The 27,451-nt window shown below is 42.5% G+C and overlaps 1 protein-coding gene across 1 annotated transcript; it reads right to left on the bottom strand.

Annotated features, from left to right (window-relative positions):
* Window positions 1-6,617: 6,617 nt before the first annotated feature.
* On the bottom strand, window positions 6,618-24,967 carry LOC128595901 (zinc finger protein 585A-like). Its single transcript, XM_053605042.1, has 6 exons — window positions 24,859-24,967; window positions 22,232-22,296; window positions 20,235-20,449; window positions 12,002-12,128; window positions 11,645-11,737; window positions 6,618-9,482 (listed from the first exon to the last, which is right to left on the bottom strand). Exons 3-6 carry the CDS (start codon window positions 20,325-20,327, stop codon window positions 7,537-7,539), a joined length of 2,259 nt encoding a protein of 752 aa, XP_053461017.1. The 5' UTR covers window positions 20,328-20,449; window positions 22,232-22,296; window positions 24,859-24,967; the 3' UTR covers window positions 6,618-7,536.
* Window positions 24,968-27,451: the final 2,484 nt, after the last annotated feature.

Raw genomic sequence — 27,451 nt, 5'->3', positions numbered from 1 at the left:
GAGGCTGGCAAACTGGCAGCACCTGTAGCTCAATGGGTAGGGCACTGTCCACGTACACTGAGGCTGACAGGTTCAAACCAGGCCTGGGCCAGCTAAAATGAACAATGACAACTGCAACAAAAAAAAAAGCTGGGTGTTGTGGCGGGGACCTGTGGTCCCAGCAACTTGGGAGGCTGAGGCAAGAGAAGCGCTTAAGCCCAGGAGTTGAAGGTTGCTGTGAGCTGTGACAGCACAGCACTCTACCAAGGGCAATATAGTGAGACACTGTCCCCCTGCCCCCCAAAAAAAGAAAGAAAAAAACTGGCAGTCTTTTGCCCAGGGTGGATAATGCACTTTGAAATTTTTACCAGGAATGCATGAAAGTTTCCACTGATCTTATTGTTGCTAACTCTCAGTACTATGTTTTTATTTTTAGCCATTATAAAAGGTGTGTAAAGGCTGGGCACAGTGGCTCACACCTGTAATCCTAGCACTCTGGGAGGCCGAGGCGGGTAGATAGCTTGAGCTCAGGAGTTGAAGACCAGCATGCGCAAGAGCAAGACTGAAAAAAAAAAAAAAATAGCCAGGCGTTGTGGTGGGCGCCTGTAGTCCCAGCTGCTTGGGAGGCTGAGGCAAGAGAATCTCTTGAGCCCAAGAATTTGAGGATGCTGTAAGCTATGATGCCACGGCAGTCTACCCAGGGTAACAAAGTGAGACTCTGTCTCAAAAAATAAAACAATAAAATAAAGGTGTCAAGTGGTATCTCATGGTTTTAATTTCATTTTCTTTATAGATGCTGAGCATCTTTTTATAACCTTATTTTTCTTTTTTTTATTTATTTTTATTTTTTTGTAGAGTCTCACTTTATTGCCCTTGGTAGAGTGCTGTGGTGTCACACAGCTCACAGCAAGCTCCAAATCCTGGGCCTAGGTGATCCTCTTGCCTCAGCCTTCCAAGCAGTGGAAACTACAGGCACCCGCCACAAGGCCCAGCCATTCTTTGTTGCAGTTTGGCTGGGGCCAGGTTTGAACCCACCACCCTCGGTATATGGGCCTGGTGCCCTACTCACTGAGCCACTGGCACCACCCATAACCTTATTTTTCATTTGTATCTTCTACTACCACAGGGATGAATCTCAAATAAATCACATTAAATGAAAGAAGTTAGACTCAAAAAGATACACACACAAGTGCGCGCGCGCACACACACACACACACACACACACACACACACACACACACACAGTATGACTCCATTGATACAACACTGGAAAAGGCAAAACTACAAAGACAGACAAGAGACTGGTGATGGCCAAGACCAGAGTGGGTATAAGACTAAAAAGGGATAGGAGGGAATTTAGGGGAGTGAGGAAAATGTTCCCTTTTTTATTAAAACCCAGTCTCAAGCTGTCGCCCTAGGTAGAGTGCTGTGCTGTCACAGCTCACAGCAACCTCAAACTCTTGGGCTTAAGCTATTCTCTTTCCTCAGCTTCCCAAGTAGGTGCAACTACCGGCGCCCACCACAACACCGCCTATTTTTTTTTTTTTGCAGTTGTCATTGTTGTTTAGTTGACCCGGCTGGGCTCAAACCTTCCAGCCTCGGTATATGTGGCCAGTGCCCTACCCACTGAGCTAAAGGTGCTGCCCTTATTTATTTATTTTGAGACACAGCCTCAAGCTTTCACCCTGGGTAGAGTGCCGTGGCATCACGGCAACCTCCAACTTCTGGGCTCAAGTGATTCTCCTGCCTCCGCCTTCCAAGTAGCTGGGACTACAGGTGCCTGCCACAACACCCGGCTATTTTTTGGTTGCAGCCCTCGTTGTTGTTTGGCGGGCCCAGGCTGGATTCTAAACTGCCAGTTCAGGTGTATGTGGCTGGCACCTTAGCCTCTTGAGCCATAGGCGCCGAGCCTGCCCTTTTTTTTTTTTTTTTTTGAGATAGGCTCACTCGGTCACCCTTAGAGTGCCGTGTCATCTTGGGTTCGAGCCATTCTCTTGCCTCAGCCTCCCAAGTAGCTGGCACCCACCACAGCGCCCAGCTACATATTTTTTTTAGATTCAGGGTCTCACTCTTGCTCAGGTTGGTCTCAAACTTGTAAGCTCAGGCAATCCACACACTTCAGCCTCCCAAGTGCTGGGATTGCAGGTGTGGGCCACGGCACAAGGCCCTCTGTCTTGATTGTGCTGTTGATCACCTGACTGTGTAACATTGTCAAAACTGTCAAAACTCTACACTAAACAGGGTAGATATTACTGTATGTACATTATACCTCAAAAATCTGACTTTGAAAATATTTAAGTTATATTCACACAAAAACCTACACACAGATACTTATAGCACCTTTAGTCACAGCCAACAAAACTTGGAAGCAACCAGAGATGTCCTTGTAGGGTTTTTTGTGTTTTGTGTTTTTAGAGACAGGGTCTCCTTCTGTCATGCAGGTTGGAGTGCAGTGTCATGATCATAGCTCACTACACCCTCAAACCCCCAGGTTCAAGTGATCCTCCCATCTCAGCCTCCAAGATAAAACTGGGAGGACAGTCTCTTGCCACCTAGCTAATTGTTTTATATTTTGTAGATGGGGTATTTCTGGCTGGTCTCAAATTTCTAGTTTCAAGTGATCCTCTCACTTCAATCTCCCAAAGTGGGTTATAAGATTGAGCCATCTTGCCTAGTCTAAGATGTCCTTCAGTAAGTGAATGGAAAAATAAACTTTGAGCACTTGGGAGGCTGAGGTGGGTGGACTGCCTGAGTTCACAGGTTCGAGACCAGCCTGAGCCAGAGCGAGACCTCATCGCTAAAAATAGCTGGGTGTTGGGGTGGGCGCCTGTCATCCCAGCTACTTGGAAGGCTGAGGCAAGAGAATGGCTTAAGACCAAGAGTTTGAGGTTTCTGTGAGCTGTGATGCCATGGCACTCTACTGAGGGCAACATAATAAGACTCTGTCTCAAAAAAAATAAAAAATAAAAATAAAGTGTGGTACATTCAGACAATGGACTATTATTCAGCACTAAAAAAAAAAGCTATTAAGCCATGAAAATACATGTGAGAAATTTAAATCCATAGTACTACGTGGAAGAAACAAGTATGAAAAGGGTACATACTATATGGTTCCAGCTACACAACATCTGGAAAAGGCAAAACTATACACATGGTAAAAAGATGCCGTGGGTCAGCTGGGAGGAGGGGATAGACAGGTAGACACACAGGACGTTGAGGGCAGTGAAACTGCTCTTTATGCTACTGTGCTGTTGGCTATATATCATTATTCATTTGTCCCAACACATAAAATGTACAACATAAACAATGAACCCTAATGTGAACTATGGCCTTTGGGTGATAATGAGTGTTAGGGTGGATTTCATCGATTGCAACAAATGTACCACTCTGGAGGGAATGTTGATTATAGGGGTCAGGGGATACATGGAAAAATTCTATTTTCTACCAGACTTTACTGTGAAGCTAAGACTTTCTTAAAAATAGTCTTTTAAGCTGGGCACAGTGGCTCACGCCTGTAATCCCAGCACTTGGGAGGCCAAGGCAGGTGGATTGCCTGAGCTCACAGGTTCAAGATCAGCCTGAGCTAGAGCAAGATCCTGTCTCTAAAAATAGCTGGGCGTTGTGGTAGGCACCTGTAGTCCCAGCACTTGGGAGGCTGAGGCAAGAGAATCGCTTAAATCTACGACTTTGAGGTTGCTGTGAGCTATAACGCCATGGCACTCTACTGAGGGTGACATAGTGAAACTCTATTTCAAATAAATAAGAGAAATAACTGAAAATTGTTTACAATAAACTGTGTTCTCCTCCAGGAGGCTAGGGAATGCAGAAGATGGTCAACTTATGACCAATAAATAATACATGTATTAATAATAAGACCCCCTTGGACTCTGCCTGCTCTACTCCCATAAATCACTTCATCCTCCTATAACTCCATTTTGTAGGTGGAGCAATCGAGGTCCAGAGGAGGTTTCTGGACAGGCCCAGGGTGGATCAGTATTGGCACCAAGATTTGAACCCACATCCACAGCTCTCACTGTTCTGCTGAAAATGGGAAGCTCAACTTGTGGACTCCTGGGGTCCACAGATCCTCCCTGGTCCTGTAATTCCCTCACTAGAAGGGAAGGGTTTATGAGGCTGGACTTCATCCCTCATCCCTGTCTCCGAAGGTTCCTGTCCATGAAAACGTGGAGAAGGAAAACTGAGAAATTTGCAGTAGTCACAGATGACTGAAGCAAAGCAATGTGGGTAATGGAGAATCAGCAGTTATTGTGTTAGTGGGCGCTGACAGGGAACTAGCAAGTACCACCTGGATTTAATGGAGGGGTTAGACACTGAGGTAGTGGTTAATGGTCACCAACAGACATGGGGTTGGTAGTTAATGGGGGTTCTATGAAGAAGGGATAATGGAGGCTACAAAATACAGATGAGAAATGTGAAGATTATGGTTCATTATCAGTCATTATCCTTACATAAGGGAAGGGAGGCAAGTTAACGGCATGTGCCATATTGGGAGGACATCACCACATGCTATTCTAGGGAGTTACAGACACTGTTAGCTGAGTAATGGGAGATAAGTGGTCATCACTGTGATGGACAAAAAATGCAGGGGACCACAAGACATCCTGCTGAAGTTGAACAAAAGTATCAGGAGAAAATAATGGTTGGGTTAGGTGGGATATGTCCTCCATTCTGAGAGTTGTAATAAGTGTTCATCAGATACTGGAGTATAGAGGTTACCAGACTGCACAAGTAGTATGAAGCAACAGACATTATGCTGAAGCAAGGTGTATGGGGAAGAGGTAAAGAGCTCTCCAGACACTATTTCGCAGAACTCATTAAAGGGGATACACATAGGAGTAAGGTAAAAGGAGGTAAATGAAGAGTGCTCAGACTGTTCTAGGGTGGGGCAAGAAGAGAAAGGGAGAAAGGGATGATCTCCAGACACACTCCAGAAGTCAGGTAACATTCTCCAACACTGGGGATAATAGTGGGTCACAAAACCTCCTGAACTGGGGGAATAATTGTGAAGCCACAGATTACTGGTTGAGACAAAGGAAGGATAAAGATGGGTCAGCAGACACTGTTCTAAGATGAGGAACAGTGTATGGTGGATCATCAGATAACATAAAGGGATGAGATGAAGGAGAGCTAATGATGGGTTAGCAGACATTGAGTTAAGGTTGGGGTGCTTGGTAACAGGATGTATCACCAAGAACTACTCGATTAGGGGTTGAGGATTAAAGGGGAAGCCCTGGTCCTGCTCCCTTGACTAGGTTCTGTCCCTTCGCCTCCATCGCTACCTCCCTATCCTGCTCTTCACAGAGGCGAGACCATCTCTGCACAGCTCAGCTATTTCCCACTCCCAGAATGGCCAGTGGACTGGCAGACAACCATTTTGCTGGTATCAAAGGAGCCCAAAGTAGCTCAGCATTCACCAGACCAGACCATGTGCCAGCATTAGCAAGGACACTTGCTTATCTAGAGTTGGACACCTCATGGCCAAAGACCATGGCCTCTTGGCCCCTCCATACCATTGGCTTCAGGCAACTCTCTTTGGGCTAGATGAGCAAGTGTGTAGGTTGGGTTTAGGGGAAGCAGGAACCTGTCAAAGTACAATTGGGACAGGAAAGAGCTGTACATTCTGGAGAAGAGCATGCCATTTACAATCACTGGAGCTGTGGGATTTTGGAATCATGGCAAAGAATCCTGAAAGCAAGCATCCACATGGGATTTCTTGTACCTCAGATGTCAATTCTTTAAATGGGATGGCATCAGGCTAAAAGGTTTACAACAACTTTTGACCTTTAGGGCCAGGAAGGGACACAGCCCAGGTACAGTCTGGAGGTGAAAAAGCCTGATGTGTTTCAAACAAGTTGGTTCTCTCTATTAGGGCATCTTATGCTGCCACAAAGAAACAGAGGGAAGTGACATGATGAGCAGGTGTCATTACAATATGCATTTATGGAATGCTTGCTGTACAGCAGACATGAGTATAGGCTCTTAATGTTGAACAGGGAAGAATGTTCTTGTGTGGAAGCCACGGACAAATAAGCAATATATACAAAGCATCATGGTGGTAATTGCTGTGAAGTATAAAGGAGGAAGGGTGCAGGGCTGGAATTTCAACCCAGCAAGGCAGGGAAAGGCAGAAAAGGCCTGTGAGAAGGCATCATGGAAAGAAAGATATGAGGGAGCAAGCACCACAAATATAGCAAAGAAGTGCTCTTTGCAGAGGCCACTGCAAATGCAAAGGCCCTGAGGCAGGAACTGAATGGATGTGTTTGAGACACATGGGGGAAGATGGACCTGGAGCAGAGAGCGAATATGTGTCTTTGTTGGTTTCATCATGAGTTACTGATTTGTTATTATGAAAGTCACATCATTAAGAAAGGCAAATGAGTTGGAAGAACTGTGACAGTGGAAGAGAGATTTCAGTTGACCCAGGTGACCTGAAAATACTTACCTCAGGAGTTTCCCTAAGGGTGGTAGTAATTCATTGGACTTTGTGCCACACATCAAAAGACAATGTACTGATGGCCTGGGAGGCTCAGAGACATTACTGGTGGCTGATGGGAATGGCTGTTAAGTCATTGTGCTAGATGACAGTGGAAGTCAACACACTGAGTTTTGTGTCAGTATAAATAATGAATATTTTTATTGCAGTATCTCTTTCTTGATAAAAATATTCAGTGGGAGATTAGATATGCACAACTGTGTTAGATTCAAAAGAATGAAATATCACCCATTATTCTGTTAGACAATGTGTTCTACAACAAACAACTCACAGGATTTAGGATTTATTGCCAACATATAGACTATGTTCCTTTACCACTCAGTTTGTTGGCACTGTACCTATTCCACAGAAAACAGGATTATCATAAACACAATATAATCTTTCTTATAAAGAATTTGGTGGCTGGGCACAGTGTCTCACGCCTGTAATCCCAGTACTCTGGGAGGCAGAGGTGGGTGGATTGCCTGAGCTCACAGGTTTGAGACCAGCCTGAGCCAGAGTGAGACCTCGCCTCTAAAAATAGCCGGGTGCTATGGCAGGCGCCTGTAGTCCCAGCTACTCAGGAGGCTGAGGCAAAGGAATTGCTTGAGCCCAAGAGTTTGAGGTTGCTGTGAGCTATGACTCCATGGCACTCTACTCAAGGTGACAAAGTGAGACTCTGTCTCAAAAAAATTTTTTTGGTAATAGTGAACCATTGTAGTTTTGTGAGAAGGTTTTTTCTTTCTTCCTTTTTTCTATTCTCTGAGAAGGCTTTTTCTAATTTACCCAGTTGACTCAGTTCCTTCTCAGGATGTATGTTCTAAGATTTAATGAGGCTAGTGACAATGAGGGAAGCTTCCTTTGCCCCAGTGTCTTCTTACATATCCTTTTCTGAACAGTGATGTACACATTTCCACTTTAAAATAATATTCTGCTGCATGGATTCAATAGTGCACTATCAAACCTGTCCTTGGTGAGATTTTCGTACTCTGTTTCTCTCAAGTGTGAATACTCTGATGCATGTTGAGCACTAATTTCCCACAGACGGCACACATGTAGGGTTTCTATCCTGTGTGTGTTGTCTGGTGTTTATTCAAATTTGACTTGTTAGTAAAGGCCTTCTGACACTCAGCACATACATAAGGCTTCTCTCCTGTGTGAATTCGCTGATGCACTTGCAGCTGTGATTTCTTAGTGAAAGACTTCCCACAGTCACTGCATTCATAAGGTTTCTCCCCAGTATGAATTCTATGATGTGTAATCAACTCTGCCTTCTGTCTGAAAGTCTTCCCACATTCAGAACAAACATAGGGCTTTTCTCCTGTGTGAGTTTTCTGGTGTTTACCAAGACTTGATCTAACAGTAAAGGCTTTCCCACACTCAGCACACACATATGGCTTCTCTCCTGTGTGAATTAGTTGATGCACCCGGAGCTGAGACTTGGAAGTGAAGGATTTCCCACAGTCACTGCATTTGTAAGGTTTCTCCCCAGAATGAATTCTCTGATGAGTAATAAAATTTGACTTTTGGATGAAGGCTTTTCCACACTCAGTACATGCATATGGTTTCTCTCCTGTATGAATCTTTTGATGCACAGTGAGTATTGATTTCTGGTTGAAGGCTTTCCCACACTCATGGCATTTATATTGTCTCTCTCCAGTATGAATTTTCTGGTGTATATTGAGATTTGATTTCTGAGTGAAGGCTTTTCCACAGGTACTACATTCATAAGGCTTCTCTCCAGTATGGATTCTCTGGTGTGTAATCAAATCTGACCTGTGAGTAAAGGCCTTTCCACATTTAGAGCATACATAAGATTTTTCTCCTGTGTGAGTTTTCTGATGTGTAATGAGATTTGACCTGATAGTGAATGCCCTTCCACAGTTATTGCACTTATAGGGTTTTTCTCCTGTGTGAATTCGTTTATGTACATGGAGTTGTGACTTGGAAGCAAAGAATTTGCCACAGTGACCACATTCATAAGGTTTCTCTCCAGTATGAACTGTTTGATGTACAACCAGGTGTGCCTTCCGGATGAAGGCCAATCCACATTTCATGCACACATATGATTTTTCTCCTGTGTGAATTCTCTGGTGCACTGTGAGTGCTGACTTCTGAGTGAAGGCTTTTCCACAGATACTGCATTTGTAAGGTTTTTCTCCAGTGTGAATTCTCTGATGTATAATCAAATCTGATCTGTACATAAAAGCCTTTTCACATTCAGTACACATGAAAGATTTCTCTTTAATTTTAACTTTCTCATGTGTAATGAGGTTGGAACTACTAATGAAGACTTTCTCATATTCGGTTTGTATATAGGGCCTTATTCTTGTGTGGATTTGTTGATGCACCTGAAGTTGTGACTTGGAAATGAAAGACTGCCCACCATTACTGCATTCATATGGTTTTTGTCCAATGTGAATTCTTTGATGTGCAATCAATTGAGTCTTCTGGATGAAGGGCTGTCCACATTCCATCCATATATAGGATCCCTTACTTGTATGAATTTTCTCATTTGCCCTGAGCATGGACTTTTGTGTAAATGCTTTGCCACAATCTACACATTGAGAATGTCTCTCTCCATTATGAGTTTTCTCACATATAGTGAGATCTGAGTTATAAAGGAATCCTCTCCCACATTCACTGCATTCAGAGAGCTTTTCTCTGGTATGGATTTTTTGATGCCTGAAAAGAGAAGATACTTGGCAAAAGGATTTTCCACATTCATTGCCTTTATAAGGTTCTTCTTTAGTATGGGTTTTCTGATGTGTAATGAATTCTGAGTTCTGAACAAAAGCCTTTCCACATTCAACACATGTGTACAGTTTTTCTCCTGTCTGACTTTGCAAATGTACCTTGAACTGTAAATTCTGGGTGATGATCTTTTGAAGTCTAGTACAATTGTCAGACTTCTCTCCAGTATGTATTTTCTGATGTTGGGAGGATGTTTGTTTATAACTTAGCATTTTTCCACATTGGTTACGGTCCAATTGGTCCAATAATTTTTCTCCTGTTGGAGTACACTCATGGTCAGTATAGGAAGAAATTTAGCCATTTCAATAATGTTTAAATTTTAACATTCTTTGATATATTAGTTTGATTATAATGGTATAAAATCTAAATTATGCTTCAAATATTTCCAAATGCATCACATTGATGGGTTCTTTAGAAAATGAAATGTTTTGGCTAGGCACCCATAGCACTGTGGTTACGGAGCCAACCACATACACTGAGGGTGGCGGGTTTGAACATGGCCCAGGCCAGCTAAACAGCAATGACAACTGCAACAAAAAAATAGCTGGGTGCCTATAGGCCCAGCTACTTGGGAGGCTAAGGCAAGGGAATCGCTTAAGCCCAAGAGTTTGAGGTTGCTGTGAGCTCTGATGCCACAGCACTCTACCAAGGGTGACATAATGAGAATCTGTCTCAAAAAACAAACAAAAAAAAAAACAGACAAAAAGAGAATGAAATGTTTGGGCTCACATGAATTATTTTTCTATGGGGATCACGTGGATTATTTTTCTAATGTACTTATATTCATAATGCCTTTTTTTTTTTTTTTTTGTAGAGACAGAGTCTCACTTTATGGCCCTCGGTAGAGTGCCATGGCCTCACACAGCTCACAGTAACCTCCGACTCCTGGGCTTAAGCAATTCTCTTGCCTCAGCCTCCCGAGTAGCTGGGACTACAGGCGCCCACCACAACGCCCAGCTATTTTTTGGTTGCAGTTTGGCCGGGGGCGGGTTTGAACCCGCCACCCTCGGTATATGGGGCCAGCGCCTTACCGACTGAGCCACAGGCGCCGCCCCCATAATGCCTCTTATAGTCAATATGTTCTTAATGAAAGCAACATCATTGAAATATTTATTTTCTATTTGCTGATAGGTCTCTATCTGGTCACCAATCTGCCACAGTTCTTCTAGATTCAAATACAACTAATATCTCTGCTATCACTTTCCCTTTTAATGTAAAAAGAAGCCTTTTTTCCAGAGATTTCAGGCTACAGTTTGGAACCCAAACATCCCTTCTCAAAGGAGAAACAGGTGAATTTAGCTCAAAGAACAGCTAGCAGATGTGGGATGGAGAGGCACAAATGGCTCACCCAGAATGAAGACAGAGAAAAGGGTGAGAGTGAGTAATGTGATGAGGAGGGTAGGGACAGGGTATATAGGAAACATTCTGAGCTATAATTCAGTAGTTAGAAGAAATGAACAAGATAAAATAAACTAGATGGTGCTTTCTCTGCACCACAGAGAGACCCTCATCAGCAGGGAATTGCTCAACAAATGTTAGAAGGAAATGACAGAAAGAGTGATTTATAATGTGAACTACAGCAGAAAGCCACTCCCCTACAGTTAATTGATACTGGCCCCCAATTCATCAGCTAGATGAACAGCATGGAGCATTGGGGAAAAGTGAGAAATCTCAAGGCACTGCCTACAGAGAACATAGGAAGAGAGCCTGATCAGATATAAAGTTATGGGTGGCACCCATAACTCAGTGGGTAGGGAGCCGGTCACATACACCCAGGCTGGCAGGTTTGAATCTGGCCTGGGTCTGCTAAACAACAATGACAACTGCACCAAAAAAATAGCCGGGCATTGTGGCGGGCACCTGTAGTCCCAGCTACGTGGGAGGCTGAGGCAAGAGAATCACTTAAGCCCAAGAGTTTGAGGTTGCTGTGAGCTATGACACCATGGCACTCTACTGAGGGTGACATAGTGAGACTCTGTCTCAAAAAAAAAAAAAAAGATATAAAGTTATGAGGCATCTTACAGTGACTAAGAAATAAAAAGGGATTAAGAGGAGTAGGAATGTGTAACACAAGGTATTTTGAAAGAAAGCAGATTCATGAATGCCTGAATGTATAAAAGAAGGACTCTAAGACTACAGGAAGGTAGGAAAAAAAGAATGTTAGAGAAAATCAAGCAAGAAAGAGGCACACTGGCACATGATTCAGAATCCAAAAAGCCAAGGAAGAAGACAGAAATGACAAAGGTCATCCAGGTAGAAGGCATTTAGTGATCTGAGAGGCCAGTGCCAAGAATCCTCAAGGAATATACAACATTAGAACCTGCCAGAAGAGTCATCTTAATAGCATTTCAAAGGTTCTAGTCTTTTCGAGACAGCTGAGATTTTCTCCCAACTCCCACCTGGGACACACTTGCTCACCTGGACAGCTCTGATGTGGATTCTCACCCTGCATTGCCCATGGCTCCTTTCCTTGCTCTAACATGCCAACCTCTCCTTTGGGAAGCTGATACCCTGTATATGGGAAATGACAAAAGAGCAGGTCAAACTAATTATGTTTTACAGCCCAATCAATAAAGTCTTATTGTTTGACGAGGATTTGTTATTCAGAAAAGTAGCCACATATTTCCAAGAATAAAGTAATATTCTGAGTGCCTGAAAGAGATAAACAATCCTGGACAAAAATCAAGGACAAAACCATCACCTATTTAAGATACTTTGAGAATGGAAACACTCTCAGTGAGGCTTCCTTTCAGACATTAAGGTGACTGTGCTCACCTACTGACAGCAGGTGGCTGTAAGTCTCCAGCATCACATCCCAGTAGAGGTTTCTCTGAGAAGGGTCCAGGTGCTGCCATTCCTCTGTGCTGAAATCTATAGCCACATCCCTGAAGGACACTGATCCCTGTAAGGGCACATTCTTGTTCAATGTGAATAGTTAGCTTTGAGGGATGGAGAGACTATTAGTCAGGAATATGGATCATGGGTTTTGTTGTTGCTTTTAATTTACCTCTTCTTTATAAAAACTCACTCTGAGAGTGAGACTCTTGTCTCAACAAAAAAAGAGCCTCCACTTTCATATTAAACAGAGCTGGACTCTAGAGAAAAAATATTAAACATGACAAGGGCACAATCCAAAATGAATTTCAGATGCTCTTACTACCAATGCACCACCTTACACAGACTCAAAATTCATGCATAGAACCTTAGAAAATATAGATAGAAATACATTTGTGGGGCAGGGCCTGTGGCTCAGTGAGTAGGGTACCAGCCCAATATACAGAGGGTGGTGGGTTCAAATCCAGCCCCGGCCAAACTGCAACAAAAAAATAGCCAGGCATTGTGGCGGGTGCCTGTAGTCCCAGCTATTCGGGAGGCTGAGACAAGAGAATCGCCTAAGCCCAGGAGTTGGAGGTTGTTGTGAGCTGTGACACTACAGCACTCTACGGAGGGCAATAAAGTGAGACTCTGTCTCTAAAAAAAAAATAGCCTGACAGGCTCGGGGCCTATAGCACAGTGGTTACGGCACCAGCCACATACTCCCAGACTGGCGGGTTCAAACCCAGCCAGGCGTTGTGGTGGGTGCCTGTAGTCCTAGCTACTTGGGAGGCTGAGGCAAGAGAATCGCTTAAGCCCAAGAGTTTGAGGTTGCTGTGAGCTGTGACGCCACAGCACTTTACTGAGGGTGATGTAGTGAGACTCTGTCTCAAAAAAAAAAAAATAGCCTGACACTGTTGTGGGCGCCTATAGTCCCAGCTATTTGGGAAGCTGAGGCAAGAGAATCGCTTGAGCTGCAGAGTGCAAGGTTCTGTGAGCTGTGACACTACCACACTCTACCAAGGGCGACAAAGTGAGACTCTATCTCAAAAAAGTAAATAAATAAATAAAAAATAATACAATAAGAAATGGTGGGCAATTCTATTTTTTTAAATTAAATCATAGCTGTGTACATTGATATGATCATGGGGCATCATTCACTAGCTTCACAGACCGTTTACCAAGTTTCACATATACCCTTGTGGCAATTCTATGTTTTAAGAAATTTGTCCCTTTAATTCACAAAACAAAGATGTGTAAACAACCCAAGCGACCTTCAATACATGAATGGATTAATAAACTGTGGAATATGTATACCATGGAATACTATTCAGGCATAAAAAGATGGAGATTTTGTGTCTCTTGTAACAATCTGGAAAGACTTGGAGAACACTCTCCTAAGTAAAGTATCACAAGAATAGAAAAACAAGCATCACATGTACTCAATACTTAACTGAAACCAGCAGATTAACCACCATGTGCTCACATGAGAGAAAAACTCAAAATTAAATTCAAGAATGGGGGAGACAGGAGGAGAGAGTTCAGTAAGCTTCCATCCAACAGGTGCAACACATGAGTATATGACACACTTCCTGGGTGAAGAACATAACTCCAACCCAAACTTAATCTTAGAAATGCAAACAAAGTAACCTAATTGTGTGTACTCTCATATCAATCAGAAATTTAAAACAAAAAGAAATTCTGACTCGGCACCAGTAGCTCAGCAGTTAGGGCACCAGCCCAGACCTGCTAAACAACAGTGAAAACTGCAACAAAAAATAGTTAGACGTTGTGGCAGGTACCTGTAGTCCCAGCTACTTGGGAGGCTGAAGCAAGAGAATGGCTTAAACCCAAGAGTTTGAGGTTGCTGTGAGCTATGACGTCACAGCACTCTACCAAGGCAGAAGGTGACAAAGTGAGACCTTATCTCAAAAAAAAAAAAGAAAGAAATTCATCCTTATCAGGTAGACTTTTAAATTTATTTGCATGAAATAAATTACTTTTCTAAGTTATTTTTAGTATTGTTTTATTATACTATCTCATAGCTTCTGATATATAGGATTTTTATACTTTTTAAGATATTTTCCTATTTTCTTTCTTTCTTTTTTTTTTTTTTGAGACAGAGTCTCACTACGTCACCCTTGGTAGACTGCCATGGCTTCACAGCTCACAGCAACCTCAAACTCTTGGACTTAAGCGATTCTCTTGCCTCAGCCTCCCAAGTAGCTGGGACTACAGGCACCCGCCACAATGCCCAGGTATTTTTTGTTGTAGTTGTTGTTGTTTGGCAGACCCGGGCTGGATTCAAAGTGACCAGCTCCAGTGTACGTGGCTGGGGCCCTAGCTGCTGAGCTACAAGCACTGAGCCAATAGTCTCCTACTTTCATTTTGACTTCTTTGATGTTGGAGTGGGTTGCTGAATGAGAAAATAGTGAGGGTTTTTTTGGTTTTGAGACAGTCACACTATGTTGCCCTTGGTAGAGTGCTATGGCATCACAGCTCACAGCAACCTTACCTAAAACTTTGGCATAAAGATCAGCTGAAAAACACATGAACTTTTCCATTATTTTTTATTGTGTTCAAAGTGTTGAATTAACATTTTATTTTGGTTTGGCGCCTATAGCTCGAGCAGATAAGGTGCCAGCCACATACCAGAGCTGGTGGGTTCGAATCCAGCCCGGGCCTGCCAAACAACAATGACAACTACTACCAAAAAATAGCCCGGCGTTGTAGTGGGCGCCTGTAGTCCCAGCTACTTGGGAGGCCAAGGCAAGAGAATCGCTTAAGCCCAGGAGTTGGAGGTTGCTGTGAGCTATGATGCGACAGCACTCTACCCAGGACAACAGCTTGAGGCTCTGTCTCAAAAAAAAAAAAAATTTATTTCTTTTCTTCCTTTCCTTTCTTCTTTTCTTTTCTTTCGAGATAGAGTCTCTCTTGTCCTTGGGGTTGTATGGCATGGTGTCACAGCTCAAATTCATGGGCTCAAGAGATTCTCTTGCCTATGTTTCCCAAATAGCTGGGTCTACAGGCGCTCACCACACCTGGCTAGTTTTTCTATCATTAATAGAGATAGGGTCTCATTCTTGCTCAGGCTGGTCTCCAACTCATTAGCTCAAGCAATCCATCACGGTTGGCCTACCAGAGTGCTAGGATTATAGGTGTGAGCCCCCTCACCTGGCCATCAACATTTTAATTTCTTCAAGGACCTTTTACATCATTTGTTCTTATCAGTTTGGCCATTTATTTTTTGGTAAAATTTTATTCTTTTGTTTAGGTTTTCATAATTTTCGCATGATTTTATATGATACTCATTCACAGTTATTTCAATCTTGTGCACAGAACTATTTCTCATGTTTTGTTACATACTTTGGTTATATTTACTTATACTCCTTTTGCTTGATTACTACCACATAGAACTACCTTCTTTCTGGCAAACATCTCTATCAATTCCTTTTCTTCGCTATGATTGATTTCTTACCCAATTCCTTTTCTTCGCTGTGATTGATTTCTTACCTCATCTTTGTTTAGTCCTTATTGTTCTATCTTTACTGACTTCTTTTTCTAATTTATTCATTTGAAACCGTAACACATATCTTTTATTTTTATTTATTTATTTAGAGAGTTGGATTATGTCACCCTGGGTAGAATGCTACAGCATTACAGCTCACAGTAACCTCAAACTCGTGGGCTTAAGAGATTCTCTTGCCTCAGCCTCCCAAGTAGCTGGGACTACAGGTGCTCACCACAATGCCCGGCTATTTTTTGGCTGTAGTTGTCATTGTTGTTTGGCAGGCCCGGGCTGTGTTCAAACCCGCCGGCTCCAGTGTATATGGCTGGCACCCTGGCTGCTGAGCTACAGGTGCAGAGCCTATTGAATTTTTTTTTTTTTTTTTTGCAGTTTTTGACTGGGACTGGGTTTGAGCCTGCCACCTCAGGTATATGGGGCCAGTGTCCTATTCCTTTGAGCCACAGGCACCGCCCATCCTATTGATTTTTTTAATTGTGGAAAAATATATGAAAATAATGAAAATATCAAAGCATCCACTTCAGAGGCATTAACTGTATTCACATTGTTTTGTAAGAAGCTGTTACTTTTTTATTTCCAATTTAATGCTCTTGGTAAGAAAACAGAATCGATGTTATAGCAAAATTTTATATTTTTTCTGCTTTGATCAATGTTTTTGAGAGTACTGTGATAAAATGCCCAATGGTGTATTTTATTTTTAGCTAATATAGTTCAAAGATACATTATCAACTAAATAAATGTTGATAATTTTTATAATTCTTTGTATATTATTCCTTTTATAAATATGAACCACCAGACTTTAACCCTGTAAGTACTTTTCATCTTAAATTCCTTTTGATCTGTTCTTAAAATTGCAGCCCTAGCTTTCTTTTGGTTCTTGTTTTTTTTTTTTTTTTTTTTTTTTTTGTAGAGACAGAGTCTCACTGTACCGCCCTCAGGTAGGGTGCCGTGGCGTCACACGGCTCACAGCAACCTCTAACTCTTGGGCTTATGCGATTCTCTTGCCTCAGCCTCCCGAGCAGCTGGGACTACAGGCACCCGCCACAACACCCGGCTATTTTTTTGTTGCCGTTTGGCCGGGGCTGGGTTTGAACCCGCCACCCTCGGCATATGGGGCCGGCGCCCTACTCACTGAGCTACAGGTGCCGCCCTTTTGGTTCTTGTTTTTAAGTCAGTCTTTTCCATTCCTTTATTTTATTTTATTATGATTCCTTTTTCTTTTTTTTTTTGTAGAAACAGAGTTTCACTTTATCGCCCACAGTAGAGTGTCGTGGCGTCACAGCTCACAGCAATCTCCAACTCCCCAGCTTAGGCGATTCTCTTGCCTCAGCCTCTCAAGTAGCTGGAACTACAGGTACCCACCACAATGCCTGGCTATTTTTGTGTTGATGTTTGGCCGGGGCCAGGTTTGAACCTGCCACCCTTGGCATATGGGGCCAGCATCCTGCCCACTGAGCCACAGGCATGGCCCCCATTCCTTTATTTTAGAATGAGGACAATTTAGTCCCTCATAACTGAGAGCTGGCCTAGTACTATCAGTCACAGTTGCTAGAGGATACCTGCTAGGATCAGCTAAGACGTGGTATTCTCCATAGCTACAAAAACAACCTCACAGAATACCAACATCAAACAAAATCACTATCTGACCATCATGGTGCAAGATAAAACTAAGATCCCATCATGGGTGGAGAACCTGCAACATTAGGGCCACATGTGGCCTCCTATATTCTTAAGTGCAGACTTTTGACCTCCAAATTTTATCGAGCACAACTCATCTTTTTATTAAAAGCAGTGCAGTAGAGTAAGATGAAGCTTTTCTTGTCTCCTTTGGAGCTTAAAAAAGAACAATCTTGAAATCAGAAGATCACAAGTTCCCCACCCCAAACCGTCTCCTTCTTTTGACTCATACAAGTGAGTGCTACTCTTTACCAATGATCTCTTAGGCCTCAATCCATTCTTAATATCTTCTACGTAGATTAAAATTATTATATACCCAATCATAAAACTACCCAGCAGGAAAAGAAACAGAGGTTCACTGAGATTCACCTGGCACTCTCACTGCATGTGACTGAACTATAAAATGCAATTCCATTACTTCGTATGTGCCCAATAGAAAGGGAAGATATTGGGCAGCGCCAGTGGCTCAGTGGGTAGGGCACCGGCCCCGTATACCAAGGGTTCAAACCCGACCCCGACCAAACTGCAACAAAAAAATAGCCAGGCGTTCTGGCAGATGCCTATAGTCCCAGCTACTCTGGAGGCTGAGGCAAGAGAATCACCTAAGCCCAGGAGTTGGAGGTTGCTGTGAGCTGTGACATCACAGCACTCTACCGAGGGCAATAAAGTGAGACTCTGCCTCTAAAAAAAAAGAAAAAGAAAAGGAAGACATGACAAAAATGTCCCCTATACATTGTTCATAATATTTTCTGTATTTTTGGGTGGCATCTGTGGCTGAGTGAGTAGGGCGCTGGCCCCATATACCGAAGGTGGTGGGTTCGAACCCAGCCCCAGCTGAACTGCAACCAAAAAATAGCCAGGCATTGTGGTGGGCACCTGTAGTCCCAGCTGCTTGGGAGGCTGAGGCAGGAGAATTGCGGAAGCCCAAGAGCTGGAGGTTGCTGTGAGTCCTGTGACATCACGGCACTCTACCGAGGGCAGTAAAGTGAGACTCTGTCTCTACAAAAAAAAAATATATATATATATATTTTTTTGTTTGTTTGTTTGTTTTTTGTTTTTTTCTGTATTTTTTTTTTTTTTGAGACAAGCTTCAAGCCAGGAGTTTGAGGTAGCAGAGAACTGTGATCACACCATTGCACTTTAACCCAGGCAACAGAGTGAGAACTTATTTCAAAAAAACAAACAGGTGGCACCCATAGCTCAGTGGGTAGGGCACCAACCACATACACTGTGGCTGGAGGGTTCGAATCCAGCCGGAGCCAGCTAAAACAACAATGACAACTTCAACAATAAAAAAAATATAGCTGGGTGTTGGGGTGGGTGCCCGTAGTCCTAGCTACTTGGGAGGCTAAGGCAAGAGAATCGCTTGAGCCCAAGAGTTTGAGGTTGCTGTGAGCTGTGACAGCACTATACCCAGGGTGACAGCTTGAGACTCTATCTCAAACAAACAAACAAAAACAATGTTGCAAAAGGTTTGTTTACTGGGCAGCACCTGTGGCTAAAAGGAGTAGGGCACTGACTCCATATGCTGGAGGTGGTGGGTTCAAAGCCAGTCCGGGCCAAAAAAAAAAAAACAAAACTGCAAAAAAAAAAAAGTTTGTTTACTATGAAACTCGTTGTGAAATCAAAATGAAAAATTTGTAGTTGTTTTCCATTGTATACAGAATTAAGCAATCAAAGAAAACTCATCTTTGGTCAACTGGTCATCTACATGGGAGGGACAGAATTGAGTGAACAGTCCCATCTTTTCCTTGAATTTTTTTCACCATAATGCTTTTTGATGTGTTACTTTTTAAGTTTTTCTAATTTTTGAACTAAGGATATATATTGTCTATTCAAAAAATCAAACTGTCCCCAATAACCTATCACAGTATCTTCAAAGGGATAAGAAATACTATTATACCCAGGAAATAAGAACAGGACGCTGATAAAGAATATTAGAGTTTTTAAAAACTGAATTAAAATATTGATAGTGTTAATGAGAATCTCAATAGAAGGGATGGAGAATAAGGTGATAAAATTTCCCAGAAAGGAGAGCAAGATAGAAATACACAAGAGTAGAGGATAAAAATGGAGAACCAAAAGTTTCAAAAACAAAATAGAGAAAATATTTGTTGTTTGGGGAACCATTGTAGGAAGAAATGGAAAAATATTTTTAAAATCCTATCAAGAGTAACTTCTAACTAGGAATCCAATCTGCAGCTAAAAGATCAATATAGGGGCGGCGCCTGTGGCTCAGTCGGTAAGGCGCCGGCCCCATATACCGAGGGTGGCGGGTTCAAACCCAGCCCCGGCTGAACTGCAACCAAAAAATAGCTGGGCATTGTGGCAGGTGCCTGTAGTCCCAGCTACTCGGGAGGCTGAGGCAAGAGAGTCGCTTAAGCCCAGAAGTTGGAGGTTGCTGTGAGCTGTGTGATGCCATGGCACTCTACCGAGGGCCATAAAGTGAGACTCTGTCTCTACAAAAAAAAAAAAAAAAAAGATCAATATAGTGTGATCACCCAGCCTGAGCAAAAGCCAGACCTTGTCTCTACTAAAACTAGAAAAACAGAGGCAAGAGAATTGCTTGAGCCCAAGAGTTGGGAGTGTGCTGTGAGCTATGACGCTACAGTACTCTACCCAGAGTGACAGCTTGAGATACTGTCTCAAAAATGAAACAAATTATATATAATACACAGTTATTTTATATATATGTACGTATGTGTATGTATATATATATATACACACATATATACTCTGATGACGATATAACAACAGGTTTCCCTAAGAGTCCATCTCCTGTCACATAACTGGCCTCTAGAGAGGGAGGCATTAGTATTACCCATGTGTTTCTCATTCTTGCAGGGAAAATCAAGATTTGTTTCAGGAGCAGCAGGTCTAGCATCCAGCTGCTTCCTGTGGCCCAATTGCTTCTGCTCAGAGGTTCTGGTGACAGATCAGAGATATCTACTACTGCTATGAATTCTCACCCCTAGGACTCATCCTCCTTACCTTGTATGAGCTTCCCTGATCCTCTGGATCCAGAGCTGGGGATCTCTGGGGTGAGGTCCAACTAGCTAGCATGGCCAACTGGGTCTCAACCATTGTTCTCTAGGGAGCCTGAAGCTTAGTAGTTATTTGTGAACTCAAGCAGAGCTGCTGGGAAGAGGTGGGCTGGATTCTGAAGGAAGATTTTGGTCAGGGGCTCCCCAGAGACACTAAGAAACCTGGAAAGACAATGTCCACATACCAGTTGATCAACATTTACCACATAAACACTTCCTAGATACGCAAAGTGCAAGTCTCTGAGCAAGAAACCAGAGCAATGATTCTCAAACTTGGGTATGTATTCAAATCACATGGAGGGCTTGTTAAAACTTCTCAGCCTCACCACCGCAGTTTCTGATTCAGTAAGACTATGGTGGGGTCCAAGAATTTTCACTTTTTTTTTTTTGAGACAGAGTTTCACTCCATTGCCCAGCTCACCACAATCACCAATCATCTTAGACTTAGACAATTCTCTTGCCTCAGCCTCCCAGTAGCTGGGACTACAGGCGTCTGCCACAACGCCCAGCTATTTTTTGTTGCAGTTTGGCCAGGACCAAGTTTGAACCTGCCACCCTCAGTATATGGGGCCAGCGCTGAGGCCCCAGGTGAGCCACAGGTGCCGCCCCAAGAATTTTCACTTTTACTCTATGCCCAGTAATGGTGATGTTGTTGGTCTAGGGACCGTACTTTGAGAACCAATGCTTTAGGAGCATATAAAGCTCAATAAAATATGGTAGTTATTAATCATGGTGAAATATGAGAAAGACCATGAAATCTGAAGTAACATTTCTGCTGATTTGAATTGCAACTCTGCTAGCTTTCCACTTTGAAGAAATTAAGAAATTAGTTCAGTTTAGGGCGGTGCAGGTGGCTCAGTGAGTAGAGCACCAGCCCCATATACTAAGGGTAGCGAGTTCAAACCCGGCCCCAGCCAAACTGAACAAAAAAATAGCCAGGCATTGTGGCGGGTGCCTATAGTCCCAGCTACTCGGGAGGCTGAGGCAAGAGAATCACCTAAGCCCAGGAGTTGGAGGTTGCTGTGAGCTATGATGCTACTGCACTCTACTGTGTGCAATAAAGTGAGACTGTCTCTAAAAAAAAAAAAAAAGAAAGAAAAAGAAATTACTTCAGTTTTAGTTATAGAAATGACAATAAAATTCCTACCTCATAGTTAATAAAAATCAAATGAGATGATTCTTGTAAAGTACTCCACACCTCCCTGGCCTGGCACATGAGAATTATGCAGTAAGTATCAGCAATTACCATGCTCTATCAGATATTAAACCTTAATATGAAAACAATGTAATCAAAACAGGTAAAATAATAAATACACCAGAAAATACTGATCTATATATGTGACAAAAGTGGTATTAATTAAATGTGCACAAGACATTCATTCCATAAACGGCCCTGATGTAAATGGCCATCCACCCGAAACAAAGGAAACTAAATCTCTATCACCAAAAGCTATTTTTTTCTTTCTTTTTTTTTTTTTTGAGACAGTCTCAAGCTGTTGCCCTGGGAAGAGTGCCGTGGCATCATAGCTCACAGCAACCTCAAACTCTTGGGCATAAGCAATTCTCTTGCCTCAGCCTCCCAAGTAGCTGGGACTACAGGCGCCCACCACAACACCTGGCTATTTTTTGGTTGCAGTTGTTATTGTTTTTTGGCAGGCCCAGGCTGGATTTGAACCTGCCAGCTCCAGTGTATGTGGCTGGCGAGCTACAGGCACCGAGCCACCAAAAGCTACTAAAATAATTTGTAGGAGTTTACATAACATTGTGGTAGGGTAGGAAAGATGTTATTACCCATGACAGGAACCCCAGATGCTCTATCACAGTGGTTGTCAACCTTCCTAATGCCTCCTAATGCTGCAACACTTTAATATAGTTCCTCATGTCGTGGTGACCCCCAACCAATAACTGTAATTTTGCTACTGTTATGAATCATAATGTAAATACCTGATATGCAGGATGTATTTTCATTGTTACAAAGGGGTCGCGACCCACAGGTTGAGAACCACTGTCTGTCAGAAAAAGCAAATATTTCTGATTACATGATGTTTCCTAGTTATTCATTAAAATACATCATACAATTTAGCATGAAAATATATATAAAATTTAGGCCCAGTGTGGTGGCTCATGCCTGTAATCCTGGTACTCTGGGAGATCCTGAGCTGACAAGTTCAAGACCAGCCTGAGCCAGAGGGAGACCCTGTCTCTAGAAACAGCCGGGCGTTATGGTAGGCACCTGTAGTCCCAGATACTTGGGAGGCTGAGGCAAGAGAATTGCTTGAGCCCTGGAGTCTGAGGTTGCTATGAGCTATGATGCCATTGCACTCTACCACGGGCAACAAAGTGAGACTCTGTCTCAAAAAAAACCCCAAAAACAAAAAAGGGCGGTGCCTGTGGCTCAAGAAGTAAGGTGCTGGCCCCATATACTAGGGGTGGTGGGTTCGAGCCCAGCCCTGGTCAAAACTGCATATAAATAAATAAATAAATAATATATATTTATACACACACACACATAAAATTTTTTCACTATGTGATGGCGAGTTGTTTCTAATAACACTAGAAATTGCTAAGAAAAGTCAAAAAATGGCTCAGTGCCCATAGCACAGCGGTTATAGCGCTAGCCACACACAGAAGTTAGCGGGTTCAAACTTAGCTCGAGCTAGCTAATCATAATATAAAGGACAAGTGCAACAAAAAATAGCAGAGTATTGTGGCAGGCACCTGTAGTTACAGCTACTTGGGAGGTTGAGGGAAGAGAATCACTTCAGCCCAAGAGTTTGAGGTTGCTGTGAGCTGTGATGCCACGGCACTCTACCGAGGGTGACATAGTGAGACTCTGTCTCAACAAAAGAAGAAAAAAAAAGGAAAGAAAAGGCAAAAAAAAATCTTTAAAATGATATGAAAATTCACATAAAAGGAAACAAATAACCATTAATGAAGAAGGTACCAACTTTACTAACAGGATGCTTCAGAGCAATTAGCTATGATTTTTCACTCAGAATTATTAAACTATATAAAAGCAACAATATTCAGTGCTGGAAAGCATTTATGAAAATGAGTTCTTTCATTAATTGTTATAACAATAATTTAATTGTTATATCTTTCTCTTGAGCTATATAGTTGTATTTACTATTAAAAACACAAATAGGATGGCGCCCCTAGCTGAGTGGCTGGGGCGTTCAAACCCAGCCCCGACCAGCTAAACAATAATGACAACTGCAACAACAACAAAAAATAGCCGGGCATTGTGGAGGGCGCCTGTAGTCCCAGCTACTTGGGAGGCTTGAGGCTAGAGAATCGCTTAAGCTCGAGAGTTGGAGGTTGCTGAGCTGTGACACCATGGCATACTAAGACTCTGTCTCAAAAAAATAAAATAAAATAATAAAAATAAAAACACAACTGTTTCTAATAAAACAGCTTCAAATATACAAAGCAGAAATTGACAGAATAAAGGACAGATGGAATAACCTTTTCAGTGTGAGTAGTTTACTTTCCTCAACAAAATAAGCTCTGAAGAAATATATTTATATTTGATATCTGCTTAACTAGTATCTGTAACAACACAAATCAGAACATTTATACGCATTGTTTTTATATAACAGATGTGACATTTATGAAAACTGATCATGAACAAAACCATAAAGCAGTTTTTCAACTTGAGCATTACTCACAGATAGTATTTTAAACAGAATGTGCACTTCTAAATAACTCATAGGTCAGACAAAAAAATCCATTAAATTTATTTTCAAGTAAATTTGAGAAATAAAATGTTAAACACTAAAGCTTGAGAATCTTTATATTAAAGAGGGCTGAAATTTAAATAGCTGAACTTTCAATTCAGGTTAGTGTTGGGGTCTTGGGGAAACTTGCTATCCCCCTCCCTTAGTTGGCTGAAAAGATCAAGTCACAATTATGGTAGATTAAAAAGAGAAAGATTTAGTTCCAAATACCATGCGCATGGGGGAACCACAAGAATGATTTCCCAAAGTCCCAGTGATAGTCAGTGGCTTTTAACGATGCTTTTTAGAAAGGAGAGGGAGAGAAACTGCAAAGTATAAGTGTAGCAAGTGGTTGCTAAAGGGGGTTGGGGGGAAGAGTAGATGGAGGGAAACAGATTGACTAGCAAATTAACCTGAGAGGTAAGTGTTGGGCTTCAAATGTGTTAAGGAGTCCAGCAGCCCTTTAAGATTTTAGGTAGATAGAGGAAAGTCTTCGTTCAAAATTCTCGGATTATGATTAGCTTTTAATTCAAAATAATCTTTATACCAAGGAATCATATCTTGGGGTGAAATTTTCTTAGCGCCCTCATTAGTAAAGCAAGCGGATAACAGAATCCACCTATCATCATAGCTGATCCTACCGGCCCTCGGTCACTAACCACAAAGTGGCATCACTCAGCCCCAAGCCCAATCACTCGTCTCAAAGAACCCCATTATTGACAGAACCCCCTACCACGGACGACTGTCAACCCACGCAGCAACACTCCCCCAATACTGAACCTTGAAATCTCCATCGCTAACTCCCCGAACAATCCTCCCATTATCGACTCCACAGAATCCCTAATCACAACCAACCAAAATCGTTGCAGAGAACTCTCGGCGTGAAAATATGAAAATAACTGACACCAGCAGAGGAAAAAAGCCTTAGAGGACCACCTCTTCCAGTCCGATTTCTAGCACGTCCCCGGGGTGAACTGTTGTATTGCGCATGCTCTGAATTAGCTTGGAAGCCACGTCCGGCCAACAGCCGTCAGGGTCCAGATGCCTCCGGAGAGACCTCGCAGTTTCTGTAAGTGGCGCTGTCAGGCAGAGAACATGGCCGCACCCATATTGCGCTTCTTAGAGTGAGACGCCATCTTCTAAGTGTATCTATTCCGTACAGCGGAGGAATTTTCCTTTCGCCAAACTAGAGCAGGGCAGGGCAGGGATTCTCACAGACAATGCAGAACTATGATCGTTGTCTGACTACGCCTCTACTCGGTTAGAATAGAGTACTGGAGATGAGGTCTGGAGCACTATATGTGGAATACCTAAATAAATTACTCATCTGAATGCAGCATACTGCGGAGAACAGTCAGGGGAGACCAGGATGGTACAATCAGTTTTTCACGGTAACCACCCAGGAGAAGAGGGTGGAGATGTAACTACCAGATTTCGCTCCTGGATGAAACCACCAAGCACGACAGAGATCTTTTTTCCTTCCTCTTCCCCTTCCCTTCCTTTCCTTGCCTCAAGCTGTCGCCCTGGGTAGAGTGCTGTGACATCACAGCTTACAGCAACCTCCAACTCCTGGGCTCAAGCGATTCTCCTGCCTCTGCCTCCCAAGTAGCTGGGACTATAGGTGCCCGCCACAACGCTCGGCTATTTTTTGGTTGCAGCCATCATTGTTGTTTGGCGGTCCCGGGCTGGATTAGAACCCACCAGCTCAGGTGAGTTAGCCACTTGAGCCACAGGTGCCAAGCCAGGACAGATTTCTTAATGATTAGTATCCTGTAGTAAGGGTGGTAAAATATTTAATAGTAAAAATCAGTTTGGGAGATAGGATAGATGTTGGGGTAATACATCATCTTGTTTAGTCCAAATGTTGAGATAACGCAAGAGGAAAAATGATAGTTTTGTTAGCAAGTAGTGCTAGAACAATTGGATTTGCTCATTAAAAAAACACTAATCATCACTTCACACCATACACAAAAAATAATTTCAAGTGGATAAGAGACCTAAACATAAAAACTAAAACTATACAACCTTTAGAATAAAACATGGAAATTCTTCACAACACTGGGGTAGGAAGAAACTCCTTAGAACACAAAAGAAATAAAGCAGGAAATTTTAAAGGTGATAAATTTGATTTCATCAAAAGTAAAAACTGCTGGCTCGGCGCCCATAACTCAGGGGTTAGGGCCCTGGCCACCTACACGAGGCAGGTGGGTTCAAACCTGGCCTGGGCCTAAACAACAATAACAATTACAACCAAAAAATAGCTAGTGCCTGTAGTCCAGCGACGTGGGAGGCTGAAGCAAGAGAATCGCTTAAGCCCAAGAGTTTGAGGTTGCTGTGAGCTAGAGCAACCAACGCCAGGGCACTCCACCGAGTAACAAAGTGAGACTCTGTCTCAAAAAAAAAAAAAAAAATAGGCTGGGGCCTGTAGCTCAGCAGCTAGGGTGTCAGCCACATACACCGAAGCTGGCCAGTTCGAATCCAGCCCTGGCCTGCCAAAGGACAATGACAACTACAACCAAAAAATAGCCCGGTGTTATGGTGGGCACCTGTAGTCCCAGCTACTTGGGAGCCTGAGACAGGAGAATTGCTTAAGCCCAAGAGTTTGAGGTTGCTGTGAGCTGTTATGCCACAATACTCTACCGAGTGCAACATAGTGACACTCTGTCTCAAAAATAAATAAATAAATCAAAAGGAAGAAACCTTTCAGAAGCTGAGGAAATAAGCCCCACAGAGGGAGAGAGTTATCTGCAATATGTGTATCTGGCAAAGGATTTTTATTCAAGCATACAAAAAACACTTACTACAAATAATTCAATAATAATAAAAAAATTAAATAGAAAAAAATGACACGTCACAAAATAAGATAAAATTATGGCAAATAAGTATATAATAAGCTGAAATCCATTATCATCAGGAAATGTAAAATAAAACCACAATTTGGGCCAGGTGCAGTGGCTCACACCTGTAATCCTAGCACTCTGGGAGGCTGAGGCAGGTGGATTGCTTGAGCTCAGAAGGGCAAGACCAGTCTGAGCAAGAGCTAGATCCATCTCTTCTAAAAATAAAAAACACTAGGTGTATGTTGTAGACTGCATCTGTAGTTCCAGGTACTCTGGAGGCTGAGGCAAGAGGCTCTCTTGAGCCCAGGAGTTTGAGGTTGCTATGAGCTATGACACCATGGCATTCTACTCAGGTGGACACAGGAAGACTCTGTCTGAAAAAAAGTAAATAATACCACAATTTGGTACCACTACTCACCCTCTAGAACAGCGGTTCTCAACCTGTGGGTCATGACCCCTTTGTAACAATGAAAATACATCCTGCATATCAGATATTTACATTATGATTCATAACAGTAGCAAAGTTATAGTTTCGAAGTAGCTACGAAAATAATTTTATGGTTGGGGGGTCACCACAACACGAGGAACTATATTAAAGGGTCGCAGCA

Source organism: Nycticebus coucang, chromosome 10 (assembly GCF_027406575.1).
Source record: "Nycticebus coucang isolate mNycCou1 chromosome 10, mNycCou1.pri, whole genome shotgun sequence".
NCBI classification, from domain to species: domain Eukaryota; kingdom Metazoa; phylum Chordata; class Mammalia; order Primates; family Lorisidae; genus Nycticebus; species Nycticebus coucang.
This window is presented reverse-complemented; position numbering and strand designations above follow the sequence as displayed.